Source organism: Pantherophis guttatus, chromosome 1 (assembly GCF_059756535.1).
Source record: "Pantherophis guttatus breed Tessera chromosome 1, ASM5975653v1, whole genome shotgun sequence".
Taxonomy (NCBI): domain Eukaryota; kingdom Metazoa; phylum Chordata; class Lepidosauria; order Squamata; family Colubridae; genus Pantherophis; species Pantherophis guttatus.
Window position 1 is genome coordinate 157,145,482 of NC_142063.1, and position 18,612 is coordinate 157,164,093.

General features: G+C 39.4%; 1 protein-coding gene across 1 annotated transcript in view; it reads right to left on the bottom strand.

Annotated features, from left to right (window-relative positions):
• The window catches only part of TTN (titin), a 312,529-nt gene that overhangs the window by 215,378 nt on the left and 78,539 nt on the right, over positions 1 to 18,612 (bottom strand). Inside the window, exons 45-68 of the mRNA XM_087882058.1 lie at positions 14,011 to 17,625; positions 12,846 to 13,124; positions 11,297 to 11,860; positions 10,578 to 10,859; positions 10,196 to 10,474; positions 9,022 to 9,300; positions 8,650 to 8,928; positions 8,243 to 8,530; positions 7,857 to 8,135; positions 7,462 to 7,743; positions 7,054 to 7,332; positions 6,691 to 6,969; positions 6,324 to 6,602; positions 5,925 to 6,212; positions 5,530 to 5,808; positions 5,081 to 5,362; positions 4,702 to 4,980; positions 4,298 to 4,576; positions 3,914 to 4,192; positions 3,508 to 3,795; positions 2,995 to 3,273; positions 2,482 to 2,763; positions 1,182 to 1,460; positions 795 to 1,076 (exon numbers count right to left, since the gene is read on the bottom strand). Coding sequence (XP_087738184.1) covers positions 795 to 1,076; positions 1,182 to 1,460; positions 2,482 to 2,763; positions 2,995 to 3,273; positions 3,508 to 3,795; positions 3,914 to 4,192; positions 4,298 to 4,576; positions 4,702 to 4,980; positions 5,081 to 5,362; positions 5,530 to 5,808; positions 5,925 to 6,212; positions 6,324 to 6,602; positions 6,691 to 6,969; positions 7,054 to 7,332; positions 7,462 to 7,743; positions 7,857 to 8,135; positions 8,243 to 8,530; positions 8,650 to 8,928; positions 9,022 to 9,300; positions 10,196 to 10,474; positions 10,578 to 10,859; positions 11,297 to 11,860; positions 12,846 to 13,124; positions 14,011 to 17,625 — 10,359 coding nt within the window. The remainder of the gene's footprint in view (positions 1 to 794; positions 1,077 to 1,181; positions 1,461 to 2,481; positions 2,764 to 2,994; positions 3,274 to 3,507; positions 3,796 to 3,913; positions 4,193 to 4,297; positions 4,577 to 4,701; positions 4,981 to 5,080; positions 5,363 to 5,529; positions 5,809 to 5,924; positions 6,213 to 6,323; positions 6,603 to 6,690; positions 6,970 to 7,053; positions 7,333 to 7,461; positions 7,744 to 7,856; positions 8,136 to 8,242; positions 8,531 to 8,649; positions 8,929 to 9,021; positions 9,301 to 10,195; positions 10,475 to 10,577; positions 10,860 to 11,296; positions 11,861 to 12,845; positions 13,125 to 14,010; positions 17,626 to 18,612) is intronic.

Below are 18,612 nucleotides of genomic sequence, written 5' to 3' on the forward strand. Positions count from 1 at the left end.
CATGCACACATCTTTTGTGCGCTGCACTTGCAAGTGCACTATCTGCACATGTGCGCAGGTTTCGCATGGCTCCCCTGTGTGCTGCGTATACAATCGCACCATCTGTGCGTGTGTGTGGTTTTTGCACGTACAATGCACATACGTGAACGCCATCTGTGCATGCACACGCTGTCCACCAGCACTCTTGCATGCATGCATAAATGTGCACACATGCACAGGAGAGCTCTGAAGACCAGCTGGGTCCCCTGAATTGCACACATGCGCACCAGAGGCCCAAACACCAGCCGGGGGGGCGCCTGCATGTGCAGCTGCAGGTGAGTTGGGCCATAGCTTGCGTGCCCAGAAAAATGGCTTTGTGTGCCACTTCTGGCACGTGTGCCATAGGTTCGCCATCATGATCCTAGGTCAAAATGATTTTTGTAACATAATTCATGTTGCTAGCAAAAAGTCAGTTAAAATGCCCCAAGAAGCTCTGTTCTTTTCTTCTTATGCCTTGGTATGTCTAAGCTTGTAAGTAATTTACTCTGATGTAATCATAAGCCAATCTACCCCTTCCACAGCCATATCTCCTCTCCTTTCTCCATTGTTCCCCTACACTGATTATTGATTATACAATTTTGGGAGAAGAGCAGTTGCTTTCCCTTTTGTGTACTCCATAATGTGTCTTGCACATCGATAATTATAAATAAACATAATTATTATCACAATTTTAAAATTATCAAGGCTCTGATATCTGGACTACTCAGCTTTAAAAATAGGTCTTTTTAAAGAGACAAATCTCTGTGATTACCAACCTAAGACTGTTAAAGTAGCCATACATTCACGGGTTCCAGCATCGTTTCTGACTTGACAGATATACTTCCCAGCGCTTGACGGCTCTGCTTTGGCAAGTTGTAAAGTGGCAATGTTGTCCATGTAGGTTATTGCAGTGTTTTCACTTTCTCGGATGACATCTTCCTTGTCCTTGAGCCATATAACTGAAATAGGCTGAGAGCCTTCTACGGTTGCTTGTAACTCTACTGGTTCACCCACCACAACAGTTAGGCTATTTATTTTGGTGACAAATTTTGGTGGTTCTGAAGAGAAAAGAGGCAATGGGCATCAAGACTCCCAGGAACAAAACACTTGGCCAAACTTATACAAAAGAAGGCATATATTCTACATTAACAAGAGATTATTACCTTTCAGTTTTACAGTACAAACGCAAGCATCACTTCCCACATCATTCTTAGCTTTGCACTGATATTCACCAATGTCAGAAGTTTCAATATTAAGAATATGGATATTGGCAAGGTAGTTTTTGGACGTAACCTTGTATTTTTTACTGCTGCGGATTTGTCTCTTGTCCTTATACCATGTGATATCAAATGGCGGAGTCCCAGAGATTTCACACTCAAGGCGAACTTCAGTACCTTTGAGCGTATCTACTGGAGATGGCTTTCTGCTAAATACAGGAGGTTCTAGGAAGAAGAGAGAAGCAGGTTCCAATTTTTAAAAGATAATTATGGGAAAGTTAGTCTTGTAATCCTTGTGTAAATAAAACCAGAGCAGTGAGAAGACTATATGTATCATGGCACATGTTTGTCAGAAGTGAATTTATCAAAGTTAGCAATCAGCATAAGACTGACATCTCAATTATAATGCCAAGTCAAAAAGGCAAGGGATGCAGGAGATGGATATTTTATGAAGAAAACTCCAGATCTCCTCTAATATGCCAAAGGTTTCATGATCATCTCCATCTTTAGAACGACTACAACCAAATCTCTTAGACCAAGAATAGCCAATGGTGAGTAATAGGTCACTTGTCTCCCTCTTTTTATGGCCCGGTGTCCCTAAGACATATAGCTAAAATTTGACAGCAAAATAGCAATTCTGAGGACATAATGATTTTCTGACAGTTTAAGTTATAAAACCAGGATATTATCCTCCAAGAGGACTGATACATTTATTTTGTATAACCCTCCCCCCCAATATCGTGCTACCTCCATTCTCCACCGCCCCCAAAAGTTGCCCTGTCTGCCTTCATTCTCTGTAAGTAGGGCAAATGCCATAAATTAGAAAATTCTTGCTGAGTGAAAATAAGGACCCTGTTGTGACAGCCAGCTTCAGGGTGTCTTAATATTTTTCTGCAGATCTTGGGAACTGCAGGGGGGAAGATTTTAGTCTGACTACAGTATCTATTCTTCTTTCTGGTGGCCATTTACCACTGGGTATGATCCAATTATGATATAAGATAAGATAACGTTATTGCTATTTTTTTTACTGTGAACACACTGGCCCACATTAAAAATGAAATTCTGTTGCCTGCTCTCAAGAGAAAGTATATATCTACCCAAACACATATGTAATACACATATACACATGCCATATACATATAAATATAAATATACCTGCACCATACACACACACACACAGACAAATTAGCTTATGAACATAGACATAGACATTGACTAAAGAGAAGGCAGAAAAGCCCTTGCTAACCTTTTACTAGAAGCTTTGTACTGCAGCTTGCCCTGCCAGCAGGATTCTGTGCTTCACATATGTAATCTCCACTATCTTCAGTGCTAAGATGCTTCATTTCAAGAATGGCAATAGAATCTACGAATGACATTTGGACATTTTCACTAGCATGGAGCTCAGTATCGTTTCTGTACCATACCACTCTGATTTCGGGAGAACCAGTGATTTTACACTCAAGTTGCGTGGAGTCACCATGTTTCACGATGTTGAATGGGTTGAGCCTCTTAGCAAACTTTGGAGGTTCTAAGGAGAAAGAGAAAACATTGAAATAGCAAGGAAAGGGATCCTCCCTCTATTTACCGTATATAGTAAAAGAGAAAGAAAGGAAATTTATGTTGTGTAGCAGAAGAAAGAAGAGAACTCCAATTGTTTTGTGTATTTTACAATGCACAACAGAATGCAATTAAAAAAACCTTCAACAAAAGGAATCCTAAGAGAGATATGAAAGAAGAAACACAGAAGCCATTAGCACACCTGTTATAATCAGTGTGGTTGTACAAGAATCGCTGCCGACATCGTTGGATACTTGGCAAATATAATTCCCACTTTTTAAGCCATCCACTGAATAAAGATTTAAGAAACCAGTTGACCCTTCAATCCCAAATGCACAATTAGGTCCAGGTGCAAGCTCTAAATCTTCTTTAAACCACTTTATTTTAAAAGGCGGTGTTCCCTTTAAAAGAGCTTTAAATTCCACAGTGGAGTCAGGAACTGCTTCTTGGCTTTCTGGTTTTGCCAGGAAACTTGGTGGTTCTAAACGTTTCAAGAGATAACAGAACGGATTAGGTTTTGGCACAAGAAAGGTAGACCAAAAGACATCATTACAAAAGAGGGAAAGATGAAGAAGACGGTAAGAAGTTAAATTCTAAAGCTAGAAAACACAAAACAACATTTTTAACTAGGTTAACAGACTGTTGTGAAATTGAAACTGGACAAGATTTGGATTTTATACAGTACAGAATTGAGAAAGAAGATAGGAATCCAAACCTTTCACGGCTAAGATGGCACTACACGAGTCACTTCCTGCTATATTAGTCACACTGCAAGTGTAATTTGAGGAATCGGTCAACTCTAGGTTATTGATCTCTAGCGATACGGTGTTCTCGTGGCACAAACTTCTGTATTTTGCACTATCGGATATCTCTTTTCCATCTTTATACCATTTTGCTGTAATTGGAAGTGACCCAGAAACTTTGCATTCCATACGAACAGATGATCCAAGAATTTTACTCATTTTTGATAATTTTTTGGTAAATGAGGGTGGAATTGCTTGATCTGTCCAGAGGGAGGGGATAAAGACAAATAGTTACTCATCCCTTGTTTGTGAGCTTCTCTGTGAAAATATTTTGAAATTTTAAATGACATGCTAATTGTAGTAAAGGTAAATACAAACCTAATACAGTCACAACGGCCTCACAACTATGACTTCCATAATCATTCTCAACTTTAAAAGTATAGACACCACTGTCTTCCTTCACTACGGATTCCATTCTGAAACTGGCCACATTATTGTCAAGGCTCATGGTGTAAAATCTACTGGGCATAAGTTGTTTCCCATCTTTAAACCATTTGACTTGAAGTTCTGGGGTTCCCGACACGGTACATTCCAGAGTCACTGGGTCTCTTTCAGTCACTTTAACTGATTTTGCCTTTTCTATGATCTGAGCAGGTTCTGAAGTAAGAAGCAAAACAAAAATGTGTTGAAGTCTTCCTATGCACAGTAGGCAAAAGATGAGAATTCACATTCGAAGTAGAGATTAAAAAAAACCTCACACACCTTGTGCTAACAGTAAAGCAAAGCACTTCTCAACTCCTGCGTCATTCTTTGCCTGGCAAGTATATCTCCCACTGTGACTAAGGTCAACCTTCTTGACCTTCAGTTTTGCAATATTTTGCTCAAATGTAATGTGGAAGTTCTCATCATTTTCAAGGATTCTCTCATCTTTTATCCAAGATACCAGTAGTGGCTGGGAACCAGCCACGACGCATTGAAATGTGGCAGATTCTTTCAGAACAGCGTGGATATTTTCTATCTTCTTAATGAATGAAGGAGGCTCTGTGATTTTGAAGACAAGCCAAGAGAAGGTTTAAAATTGTGTTGAAGAAGAGGAAATTTAAAAAAAAAACTCCACCAAAATCTTTCATAGACGTTTCCTCCCATACTGCCACACGTAAACTAACCTTTAAGGCTGACTTTTGTGCTACATGAACAACTTCCGCCTTCATTTGATATAACACACTGGTATTCACCAGCATCTTGGGAATCACAGTTCATTGTTTGAAGGGCAAATATAAATTGTTTATCAATCATGGTGTATTTTTTGCTGCTTCGAATTTCAGTGTTGTTCTTTAGCCAGATTACATCAAAGGGTGGGGTGCCTGTGACTTCGCATTCTAATACAGTATCATAACTTTTTACTACCTCCACAGGCTTCAGCTCCCTTACAAATGTGGGAGGTTCTGAATTGGAAGAAGAAAAAAAAAAAGCCGTCTCAGGGGGGTGGGAAAAAGAAGGGAAATAGAACAATGCAGGTGAATGAAGCCAGAAAGGATGACTAACCTTTCACTTTCAGTTCAGTGCTGCAGCTCTTGCTACCTGCATCATTACGAGCTTCACATATATAAGTCCCACTATCCTCCACCATGGCACTGATGATCTTAATGGTGGCAATGTTGTCCACAAAGGAAATTTCGTATTTATCAGAGTCGAATACTTCATTCCCATCAAAATACCAAGCCACGTGGATTTTCGGTGTGCCAGCTACCTGGCATTCCAAAGTAGTAGACTGCCCTTTCCTCAAAACTACTACAGGGCTAGGCTTCTGTATAAATCTGGGTGGTTCTAAAATTTGGAGGGGGAAAGATGCATTTAGAAAGGATATACCGAAAAGCACAATTGGCATTTTTAAGAGCGAAGAAGGGCACAACGATATCCGTGCATCACTTCCTTGCATATGATACCCCTATGTAAAATGCAATTAATAACCACAGGAGAAAGAAAATGCAGACCTTTCACAAAGAGAGCTGCTTTGCAGGTAGTTGACCCGACATCATTGCTGATTTGACAGATATAATTTCCTGAGTCAGATAGCTTGGCTGAAAAGAGCTCCAATACACTTGAAGTGTCATCCTTATACACTGAGCGAGAGGCTCCCGAAAGGAGTTCTTTGCTATCTTTGATCCATTTGATTTGTAAGGGAGGTGTGCCGCTCACAAGAGTTTTGAGTTGGACTCTAGCAGCGGGGATAACATCTTGTGACTGTGGTTTCTCGATGAAACTTGGGGGTTCTACAAAAAGTGAAAAGAAAAACGCCCCCAAAGGTCATCAATGATACCGGAATGAAGAAGATTCAGAATGAAAGATAAATGCAGAATGATTTGCCAACAAGAAAAGCCATCCAAACCTTTAACAGTTAAAAATGCACTGCACTGGTTTTGTCCTGCTTCATTTGTTGCTTCACAAGTGTAAGATCCACTGTCTGAACCTTCCAGCTGATTGATTTCCAAGAATGCTGTATTATCGTGGAAAGAATATTTGTGCTTTTCACTAGCACTTATCTCTTGGCCATCCTTGTACCACTGGATGCTTATTGGATGGGACCCAGATACAATACATTCGAGGTGAACAAAAGACCCCTTAATGCTATCCATTTTCTTTAGCTTTTTGGTGAATTTAGGTGGTATGATCAGATCTATCAAAGACAGACCAAGAGAAAGAAATTAGATCAAACCTTCTATGTTTGCCTTGCAGCCCCCCCCCAAAAAATAGAAGTTCTATGAAAAGAGAAATATATTGTACACACCTAAGACATTAATGCTAGCTTTACAGCTGCTGCTTCCAACATCATTTGAAACCTCAAATGTGTATTCACCACTATCATTCTTTTCTGTAGAAACAATCTTTAACATGGAAACTGTATCAGTAACAGTGATCTTGTATTTAGGGCCAAAGGTCAGTTCCTTCCCACCTCTCAACCATTTGACACTAATATCTTTCGTTCCTGAAAATTTACACTGCAAAGTAGCTGGGTCGCCTTCCGTGACATCTATGGAAACGGCTTTATCAATGATTGTGGCAGGTTCTGTAATACATATAGGAATAAATATGAGCTGTAATGTTGACTAAAGATAATGTTATGCATCCTAGAACTGAGGGTAGGCTACACAGACCTTTTACAGTTAGCAAAGCAGAACATCTTTGGATGCCGGCTTCATTTTTCGCCTGACAAAAATATTTCCCATCATGCTTCACTTCAATGGCTCTGATCATGAGAGTCGCCACATTGTTCAGAAAAGTCATTTTTGTGTTGTCATCTTCAATAATGTCATCGTTGTCTTTCAACCACGAAATTGTTATTGGCATGGAGCCTTTAACTGTTGCCTGAAACACTATGGTGCCTCCCCGGAGAGAGCTAATGTTCTCAATCCTCTTCACAAATTGTGGGGGCTCTATTGGAAGAATAGATATTGAATGAATACTGATACCATCCACAATATTAGTATAAAAAGACAGATTTTCTAAGTAGCACTAACCTTTCAGGGCCAGTTCAGAGCTACAGACACAGCTTCCTACATCATTTGTTACCCTGCACTGGTATTCCCCAGCATCTGAAGAATCAAACTTGAACACTTGGAGGCTAAACAAGGATTTCTCAGTGGTTATTCTGTGCTTCCTGCTACTCCTCACGGGCTTGTTGTCCTTTAGCCAATATACCTCCAGTGGGGGAGTACCTAAGACCTCACACTCCAGTATTACATCTGAGTCTCTTAATACTTCCCTGGGTTCAAATTCCTTGATAAAATATGGTGATTCTAAAGTATAAGACAGAAGAAAGAGAATAGGAATGGTAAATTGTTTTTGGAATCTTTCCAAGAAACAATTGTCTTATTGAGAAAACTTGGCAGGAAGGGTGTTTAAGAAACATGTACACACACACACACCTTTTACTGCCACCATACTACTGCAGGTCTCTTTCCCAGCATCATTTTTCACCTCACACATATATACACCACTGTCTTCAATGGTGACATCCAGCAGACTGAGTACTGCTGTAGCATCCATCAAAGTCATCCTGTACTTGTCGCTCTCTTTAATCTCTCGATCATCCTTAAACCAAGAGATTTTAAGTTCAGGGGTACCCTTTACTTTGCAGTCCAACTGGGCATATTCTCCTTTCTTAAATAACAGTGAAGGCTCCAGCCTTTCCGAGAAAGAAGCAGGTTCTGTGAAATTAAGGAGAGCCATTGAAAGAGTGGTAGAAAGAAGTTAAAATAAGAGGCAAACATTTTACGTTTCAGATATCCACCCAAATAAAAGGTAATAAGAGAGTGCAAACCTTTCACAAATAAGTTTGCACTGCATTCAATGGAGCCAGCCGTATTGCTGACTTTGCACGAATAAACACCGGAATGGGAAGATTTTACTGCATAAAGTTCCAGGTAGCTTGAGAAGGCTTCTGTCATGATATAGCAAGCTCCGCCAGTGGTTAATTTAGCATCACCCTTAAACCACTGCACAGAGAACGGTGCTGTTCCTTTAAAAGTAGTCTTCAAACGCACTGTTGATCCAGGCAATATTTCTTGAGATTCTGGCTTTGTTACGAAGCTAGGTGGTTCTATACAATGTTTGAAAGACAGATTTGAGAAAAGGTAAGTAAATAATGGACGACAAACACTTTTTGGAAAGAAACACCAAGAAAAGAAGGCAGAAAAGATGGCAAACCTTTTACGGCCAAAGTGCCACTGCATTCTTTACTGCCTGCAGAGTTGGTGGCTTTACAAGAATACACCCCTACATCCTTGGTGTCCAATTTCTTGATTTCCAAGGACGCTGAGCCTTCTTCATACCGTATTGCGTACTTGGCGCTGGGAGTGATCTCTTTGTCATGTTTAAACCAAGATACCTTTATTGGAAGCGAGCCTGACACTTTGCAATCCAAATGGCAGGTGCCCCCAACCACACTGTCAACATTCCGCAGAGTTTTGGTAAAGAATGGAGGAAGAGTACGATCTATTTCAAGACAAGGCAAAGAAAGAAAGCCAATGTAATACAAGAAGCATTTCACAAATGTGTCGGAATTGGTTGGAGAATTGCAGTCGTCATCTCTTAGCCTAAAGATGTCTACCAACCTATCACGCTAAACGAGGTGGTGCAGGCACTCCGTCCAACGTCGTTAGAAACTTCAAAAGTGATTTCCCCAGTGTCATGTAATTCCGAAGTGTAGAATTTCAACTGGGCAACGTTGTTTTTAAAACTGATTCTATACTTTTTGTTGGAAACCAGAGGTTTTCCATCTTTGAACCATTTTGTTTTTAATTCTGGGGTGCCCGCAACTGTGTATTCCAAAATTGCTGGGTCCCCAGCTGTCACCTGCACGAATTCTGCTCTGTCAACGATTGTGGCAGGTTCTAAAATAGAATTAAACAGTCATCATTACCGAATGAACACAAACAGCTTGCCCAGGTAGGGATTGTGAGATGTTAAAATGTTCCTCAACTGACCTTTAACTGCTAATTGTCCAAAACAAGTTTGACTTCCGGCGTCATTCTCAGCCAGACAGGTATATTTACCACTAGCATTAATCTGGACACCTGAAATTTCCAAAGTGGCAAGGCCATTTTCAAAGGTAATTTTGACTTTGTTATCTTCTTTAATAATGTCTTTCCCCTTCATCCAAGTAACAGAAAGAGGAGCTGAGCCTTTCACAACAGCCTGCAAAAAGACTGTCTCTCCAGCAAGTGTAGTCACATCTTCAACTTTCTTAATAAAAGATGGGGGCTCTAATTTGAAATAAGAGGGGAGAAAAAAACCATATTTGTTTTTATTATTTCACATTAGACACAAGTCAGGCTTTTGAAAGAAAATTGAGAGATCTTGTAATGCGGTACTTATTATACCCTTTATAACTTATACAACACCAAAAGAGATTTAAAGGAAAAGGGAATGTTACAGTCTTGATGAAAAGAAATTATTATTTGCCATGTAATCTTAAATGTTTTACATGCAACATTTTATCTCTGAGGACAGGGGAGCTAAAGGAGTGGGAAACGTAGTCCCAAGATAGAAATGTTTGCATTTGGCACATCTACAGTACATTCATATTATATACCAAAGACAGGAGTGGGTTTTTATGTGCTATTCTATCCTGTTTTCTCTTTTAAGACACATGACCTGTTCCCTGCCAGGCTGCTAATCCCCAGTTTTTTTATGGGAATCCTGGGAAGAAACTGTCTGGCTGCTGCTGAAACTGGACAGCATTACCTTGTTGAATCATCAGATCTCTTTCATTTCATCATTAAGGTGCTTATCTCATGTTTAACTGTGCCTGAAACCTCTAGTAACTATCTTAAATTTGAGCTAAAACTGCTTTGTTCACATAAGTGAATCCTGAAATCGAAAGAAGTGTCTCTAATGCAAATAAGAGATCTGGGTCATGTACCCATTTACAACCCAAAGCAATCAATAAAAAATCTTTTGAAATATTGCATGGGCAAAACACTCTTACTCTGGGGTTCATTTGAAGGACACTTTCTTTTTGCTTGTATCCGTGGGCCATGAGATGAGGAAAGAAAAGCAACAAAAGGTTGGTTAAGCAAAGAAAAACTGTTTCCAAGAAAGAATGTCCTTCTTGCTTATGTTAAAAGATACATGCGGCCTTCTTGATCTCTCACTAACCTTTCAGTATGTATGTTGCACTGCAAATGCACTTTCCGACTTCATTTGCTATAGAACATTCATATTCACCAACATCTGCACTATTGAATGAAGAGATCTCCAGAGAGATAAGAGACTTTTGGGATGCCAAGCGGTATTTTTTACTACTGCGAATTTGCTTCTTTTCTTTAAACCAAGAGATTTCAAATGGTCCGGTACCAGAAACCTCACACTGAAGAATGGCATTTGTTCCTCGCACTAGTTCAGCTGGCTCAAGAGTTTTGATGAAAGCAGGAGGTTCTACAAAACCATCAAAGCAGGAATAAAGAATTAGCAGCTGGCGAAACACATGCATAGAAAACAGTATCGCCATAAGAAAGCACCAGGGAATAGAAGAACAAACCTTTTACAAGAATCTCAGTGCTGCAGCTGTCACTGCCAGCATCATTAACTGCCTCACATGAGTAACTTCCACTGTCGTCCACTTTCATGTTGGAAATATCTAACACAGCCACGTTGTTGGCAAAGGACATCCTGGATGTATCACTCTCTCTAATTTCTTTGTTATTTTTGAACCATGTCACCTGGATCACAGGAGACCCTTTGATTTTGCACTGAAGATGGGCTGACTCTCCTGGAGTCAACAAGTAAGAGGGCTCCACTTTTTTCACAAAGGATGGTGGGTCTACAGAAAGAATTCGGAAAGAAAAAAATCCCCCAAAGATTTTAGAAGATCAACTTAATACGAAGAGTACAACACAAATTATTTAGGAGCATGCGGTCAGTTTTGGACTGAATTCCAGTTCCTGTCATTATTCAGAATTTGACTTTTAAACCATGAAACCAAGATTTTTCTAGGAGGAAAAAAAGATTTTTATCCATGCTACTAAAATGTATGCACTTCTATTTTGGTCAAACCTTGAAGTTTACTCTAAGCATATTAAGACTATGGCTAAAGATTTTAAAGCATATGGTTGATATAGAAATGGTGCACCAAACTTGAAGCAGAAAAAAATAAATCCTTAAAAATGTTTCCTGGCCACCTTCTAATTCTAAATATTACGGTATTGGTAAAGAGAGGGCAAAGAGCATTTATGTTGTGTGGGCCAATTCTTTTCTTACCTTTGATTGTTACCATTGCAGATGAGGAACTGCTTCCAGCTTCATTTGTGGCAGTGCAGGTATATGTGCCTGAGTCTTTAAGCTTGGACAGCGGGATGTCAAGAGATGCTATTTTATCTTCAAACATGATCCGGTAATCCTTGCCTGGAGGTATTTTGTGGCCATCTTTAGTCCAGGAGACAGTTACTTTGCGGTCTTCATCCACTTGGCATTCAAGACGTATCTTTTTATTGACTGCGGACTGCACAGACTGCAGTTCCTTAATAATATGTGGCTTATCGATAATGGTTAATTCTGCCTGGCAGACGTCCGCTCCAAACTTGTTGGAGGCTTTGCAGCTGTAAACCCCCCTGTCATTGGCTGTGAGACGTGCAATCTCTAAACTATGCTTGGTGTCAGATGCTATAATTTTGTAGCGTTCTGTGGAAGAGATGGGAGTGCCGTCCTTCTGCCACACGGTGTCTATCACAGGTGTGCCCGCCACAGTGCAGGGAAACCTAGCACTCTTACCCACAAAAGTTGTAAGAGATTCAGGTCTGGTTAGAAAAGTTGGAGGAAACGCTTCTGCAAAAGAGAGGGGAAGAGACTTGTTTGGCTAGGCAAATATGTCGGGCTGTTTTCTCTCCCACAAAAGGAAAAGACTTAAATCATATTTCCCCATGCTTTACATTGACTAAACATAGACATGAAATAAAAATCCCCAATAGCCAATATATATATATAGCATAATTATCATTTCTAGACACCATGTGTATTTCAAAACTTAGAATTTCATCCAGAAAGAGTAATTTTCCTACAAAATTGGGTTCTCATATTATTAGTTTACCTGTATCCCAGAACTATCCTGTAATAAGGGTTGCATGAAATCTTACAGTAGCATTTTTTAAAGATGTAGTAGTAAGCAATTTGCACCAGTGTTTTAAAAAAGAGAAATATCCACATGTAACATATCTTTTATTTATTAAATATGACTCTTAAGATATTTATTTTGAGATGATTTCCTGTCTCAACTCTCATAAGTTTCATAATATGCAGGTAGTAACTCAAACCAGATGCATCCACAGTATATAGGTTTGTGATTGGATGAATTACTTAAATGTATAATTTCTTCAGGAAACAGAAGACATTTAAGAATGTTTTGAGAAGAATATGAAGGAAAAATGTGTCTGACAACAACCCATTTATGCTACATGTCTCTCCCCATTATGTTCTATGGAAGAGGGTGGACATGCCAACTGAACCCCCCTCCCCATCCCACCAGCAGTGTTTCAGTTCATGGAGACTTCAGTTCATGGATATTGATGTAGGCATCGCTTGTACACTAATTGAGACATCCCAACAAATGATTTGCTTAGTTTCCTTCCATCTTAAAAACTGGTCATTAAACAAAAAATGTGATCAATTGCAGCACTTTGACCGGTCAAATGGTCTACCTTCTCTCCATTCTTCAAAACTACATTTGGCAGTACATTAAACCATGGAATTGAACAATAAATAATGCCCAAATATGTGATTAGAAAGCAAATTGAAGCTCAGGCACCACCCTTACCAGTTACTTTCAACGTAGCTGTGCTGCTCACACTCCCATACTGGTTGGACGCCTTGCAGGTATATTCACCACAGTCCACAACTTGAGGTCTTGGGATTTGAAGAGTTGATGTGTAATTAGCTGTATAAACAGTGTACTTGTCACCATCGTAGATTTCCCGTCCTGCTCTGTACCACTGAAATCGTACGTCTGGTGCCATTTCAATCTCACAAGTAAACTTAGCAAGGTGATTCACAGCAACCTCTTGGGATTCTAACCTTCTTCTCAGTATGGGTGCAACTAAAATTGAAAGCAAAGTAAAAAAGAGTTACAATCACCGACATGAACATGAATAAGAACAAGATGATATCATTCCAAATTTCTGTTTAATACAGTGACTGGAACAGGATGGGTGATTTCTGTCTGTGCACAATTCAAAGTGACTGTAGAAGAAAATTACATTTAGAAATGGGAAAAAACAACTACCAGTTATTGTGATGTGGCAATGGCAAGACTACTGCAAGTCTCCACTGAGGTACATAGTGGAGCTTTTAAGGTACTACGTTTTCTGCTTACTACAATAAGACAAGCAAGCAAAGAATGTGATATACAGCATTGCACCAGGTTGTGTAGAAACAGTGGCAAAATAAAACATGAGAAGCAAGTTGAAGTAGTGGGAAAAAATGCACAACACACAGTGGAATCTCTATATTTATTTACTGATAAGTGAGCCCCACAGTTTTCAGTGGGACTTCCTCCTGAGTAAGTGCTCCCTTATTGTAACCGTGAAAAGACTGAATAATTTCTCTGTAGATATTGGGATGAAATTTTAAGACATGCACTCTTTTAAAAAAAGAATAATTACATATTATAATTATAAATTACAAATGAATTTATTCTTGAAAAAAATTATAGTAATTAATGTACTGTAATCCTATTACCAAAAAATTAAAAATACAGTACAATAATGTCAAAGACTAAAGTAGGTACTAACGCATATGAAGAACTGGAAAGTGAAAGTGCAGGCACACTAAAGAAAAAAACAAAAGGGTGAATTTTGTGATTAGTTTGTGGTGCTCTACGGAAGTCGTGTTTTGGATATTATGGTAATATAAGAACTGTGTATGTATTCTACTCAGTTAGAAAATCAGTGATGGAAAATAATATCTCATCCTCATATTCCAACCTCTTTTTACAACTGTGAGGGTTGCTGTTGCTGTAGTTTTTCCATTTTCGTTCAGAGCCTCACAGGTGTACTTCCCTTGATGTACTTCCTTGAGTGCTTGGTTGATTACGAGTGTGTAAGTGTCATGTTCTTGCAAACACTTGAACTCACTGCCTGAAAATATCAGATTACTCTCAAAATACCAATTTACCACTTCAGCATTTGCTATTTTGGAAGTAAATTTCACTCCATCACCTTCCTCAACCACAGTGTCCACCAAACTTAGGTTTATGATGGGACTTCTATTTTTTTCTTCCTTAGCTTCAAATAATTGAGTCTCCTTGTCATGGTCCTCAAAAAGTTCTTCTTTTCTTTCTCTCGCTTTTGGAGAGAAAGTTGGTTTTTCAGCTGAGGCAGGCCCTGATGAACTATCATCTTTAATTTGCTCCTTTAGAGCAAGAATTCTGACTTCTTGGGCAGACACAGGTTGCTCCAGCTGTATTTTGGATTCAGTACTAATTCTGGCATGTTGTGGCTCCAGATAACCAGTGACATCCCCAATGGTTTGCTGTTGAATGGGAATATCAGTTACAATACCTAAGTGCATTTCTCTGAAAGGTAAAGAAATAACAAGCAATTTATAGCTTTTAGCTTCAGATATAACTTTGGGTTCCTCTGCCATTAGAATGTGTTTTTCTTCATAAACAACAGGCTGAAATGGAGCTTGCAATTCATTTCTTATGGTAACCTTATGAGAATATATTCCATCAAAGGGAAGACTTATTTCTGCAGTATTTGAACTTTCTTTGGTAACAAGGCAGATGAACAAGATATGTTTAGGTTCTCTGACTATTTTTACAGTTTTTAATTTAATCTTTTCTATATCACTGAGACTGTCAAAAGAAAATGAATGGTGTTCATTTACGAGAGCTGTTTTTAAGGTGCGTCTTACTGGGGGTTTCACATCTAGGCTGCAACATATTGGAGTTTCTTGTGCAAGTTGACTTTCTTTAGAAAGAATTTGGCTTTTCAGAGTTTGGGGCACTCCCATCACTATTCTCGATTCTTCGTGAACTGTCGTATATTGACTTTCTGGGCTTGTGAGTTTGCTTAGGTGTTCTTCCTTGAAAGGCTGTTTTTCTTCTAGTATTAATGGGAGCCTGACTGACTGCCCTTCTTGGATTCGTGCTGCAAAATCTTGTTCTGCGGCTTCTAACAGATTAGCACCCTCGATGGGAACACTACATTCTTCAACACATACAGATTCCAGAATTAGTTTGGGCTCAGAGGCTACCCCACAGTTCTTGCTTTCAACATCCTTAAATGGCTTAATGTGCCCTGCAGCCAAGGCCCTCGTTTCAGTGATACCTGAAGCCTGCATAACCATCTGAAAGTCATCCTTATTCAGAGCTGCTTTCCTCTCTATGTCCATTTGAGGAAGCGTTTGCTCTTTGGGCAGTAGCCATTCTTCTGCCACAACAGTCAAACACTTAGGGAGCTGAGGCTCTGAGGTAGCCGAAGATTTTTCTCCAGCAATCCCATCCTGAATGGCTTCCAGTGTATCTGCAGAGATTGGGCTCTGTTCCTCCCAAGTCGCGGTACGCTTAATCATGGTTTCTGCTTTCTGTACTGCAGCTTGACATTCAGGTTTTGGTAAAGTCAAAATGTCTTCCTTAGACAATACTTGCTCAGTATCATTGATCTGGAGATGCAAAACAGAAACAGGCTCGTTGACAAGCTGCAGGCTAACAACTTCCTCCAGAGGAGAAAGAAGCTTAGCTTCATCACTTGTTGTGGGAAGCTGCTCTTCTGCTATTAAGCTGTGAAGCTTCTGTTTTTCTTCTGCCATGAGGTTTGCTTTGTCGTGCTTCAGGGAGCCTTTTTGCAGCTCTTCCATAGTTGCTTCAAAAATCTTTTCTTTGGGGAATATCTCTTCAGAGGCAATCAGAGGAACCTGCAGTGCCTTTATTGATTCTTGGGTTGGTTGAATCTTTTCAGGCGTGTCCATGTTATTAACGGTCACTGTAAGAGCTTCATTGATCTCACATTGCTGGGTTGCTATAATGGACTGGAAACTCTGTTCTTCCTGCACTAGTACACCCTTCTCTGACTTACGTACATGGACTGCTAAAGAGCTTTCCTTGGACAATTTTTGGATGCTCTCGGTTCTAGAAATATACCCCTCTTGCTTAGATTCTTGGACTGAGATAGCTTCTTCAGCTTTTGGAGCTGAGAATATGAGAGATTCATCCAAGCTTATGCCATATTTCTCCTCAGAAAGAATAGAAATTAATGGAGATGTTTCTTCCTGAACTGACTCTGGATTTATTATTTCTGGCAGCTTAATTGGCAACTGTTTTTCTTTTTCTTCATGGTTTGCTTCTTCCACAACTGGTAAACAAATATCAGAAATCTGAGGGCATTCAGAACTAAATACCTGAAGTAGTGATGTGCTTTGAATGGCCCCTGAATGCTGCTCTAGAAAGCCACTATGCTCCTTCACCTCACTCACAGTTAACGATGTAGCAGCCACAATATTACTGGTCTTATGAGCGACGTCTACAATTTTTTCAACTTTCTGAGACTCAGGCAAGGCCTCTTGTTGGGTAAGCAGAGATTCCTGCTGCAGAGTAGTTGTTGAGAAAGAAATTAAGGTATCAGACGCACTATATAGGGAATGCTTATTCTCCATTACAATTGCATCCGTTGCTTGCTGGCCGTTGTGCCTTTTATCATCAGGAACTGCACTCATCTGTGACTCAGTGGCCTGCTCTCTTGCAATTTCTTTAACTAACATAGTCAATTTTCTCTGCGTGGCTTTCTGGTCTACATATGGAAGTTCATCAGGGACATCTTGGGCGATAATAAGTTCGGCACTACTTGTGGCTTCACCTAAGATATTGCTTGCTTTACAGAAGTATAATCCTCCATCTTCCCTCTGACAGTTATTCACCGTCAGAGACCCAGAACCATCTGGATTATGGATAATGGTGTAATGTACACCGGGGAAAATTTGGTCATTTCCTCTAAACCACTGAATTATAGGATCTGGCTCTCCAATCACATTATATTCAAACACAGCTGGAGCACCTTGCACAAAATGAGCAGGATTTAGTTTTCTAACAAAATGTGGAGGCTGAGGGCTTCCTATCATCTCTGTGGAAACTGCTCTGATTATCTCTGATTCTGCGCTACCTCCTTTACGATTTACTTTCAGATAAGCACTACAAGCTGTCTCACCATGAACGTTACTAGCAATGCAAGTATATTCTCCCTCATGTTCAAAGTTTGCAGAAAGAATAATGAGGCTGTAGCTTTCCTCATCAAACACAAATTTATAGTCTGCAAATGATGTTATTTTAACATTATTGAAAAACCATTGTATCTGAGGTTTTGGACTGCCAGTAACAGTAACAGAAAGCTTAGCTAGGTCTCCTACACTGACTTCAACATTGGACACATGCTTGAGGAAGCTTGGAATATTCCTCTTCTCCTCTTTCCTGTCTAAACTGTTGGAATAAACTGATTTTTCAGGCCCGAGTTCATGTGTTGTATTTTTATCGTATAACCGTAGGTCACTTTTGAAACTCTTGATGCTTTCTTCCTCAGCAGACACAGTAACAGAGCTAGAAATCTCTGTATGGGAAAAAATTATTTGAATTTTACTAAATTGTTTTCCTGAAAAATTATTCCTAGTAATTATAAAACAATTGCTAGGGCAATACTTCAGAAAATGTGACACAATGATAACACAGCAAGACAACACACATATTCATATTTTTTAGAATATTGCATTCAATATATAGGTAACATTCCAATTCGTTATATCATTGACAGCCAATTGTTAACTCTGACATAAATCCCAGACAACAGAGTCAACAAAGATTTAGAAAGTGGAAGGTGAAGAGATTTATTTGTTTACATTAATCAAATTGATTACTTATACAAGGAGCCCTCACTTAACAACTACAATTGGGACTGTCAGTTCTGTCACTAAGTGATGTTTCACTTAATGAGTATTAAGTGAAACATCCTAGGACCATGCTGGACTTACATCACTCCTGCTATGGTCATTAAGCAAATCACCTGCAGTTGTTAAGTGAGACACCATGTGACTGGGTCTTGGGACTTTATTGCCAACTTCTACATTGACTCTTGTTGTTGGAAGCCAATTGTGAAATGTGCAAATGATGATCACGTGATGCTGTCATAAGCACCTGCTGACTGCAAAACATCTGACTGTCAATCATATTATTGTGGGGACATATGTATGAGGTCTGAAAACAATTTCCACCAATTCCCCCCCTCTCCCTACATCAATCCTGTGTCCTAGGAATGTTGTTTTATATACTTGAAGGATTCTCCAGAACACTGTTAGGCAGCCTAGAGATACAAGAGGAAGAAGAAAGCTATTGCTGGATTAATGGCTATTTGAAGAAGAGAAAGTCCTAAATAAAGACATATTGTAGGATGAATATTAACTAAAGTATTGTTTAATTATTATATTGACCCTTATACTTCAACTTGTAATTATCTTTTTTCTTGCAAATGTACTTATAGGCCTAGGGATACTGGAAAAGTAAATAGCCTTTGGATTACTTTAGTAAGGTACACATTGTGATG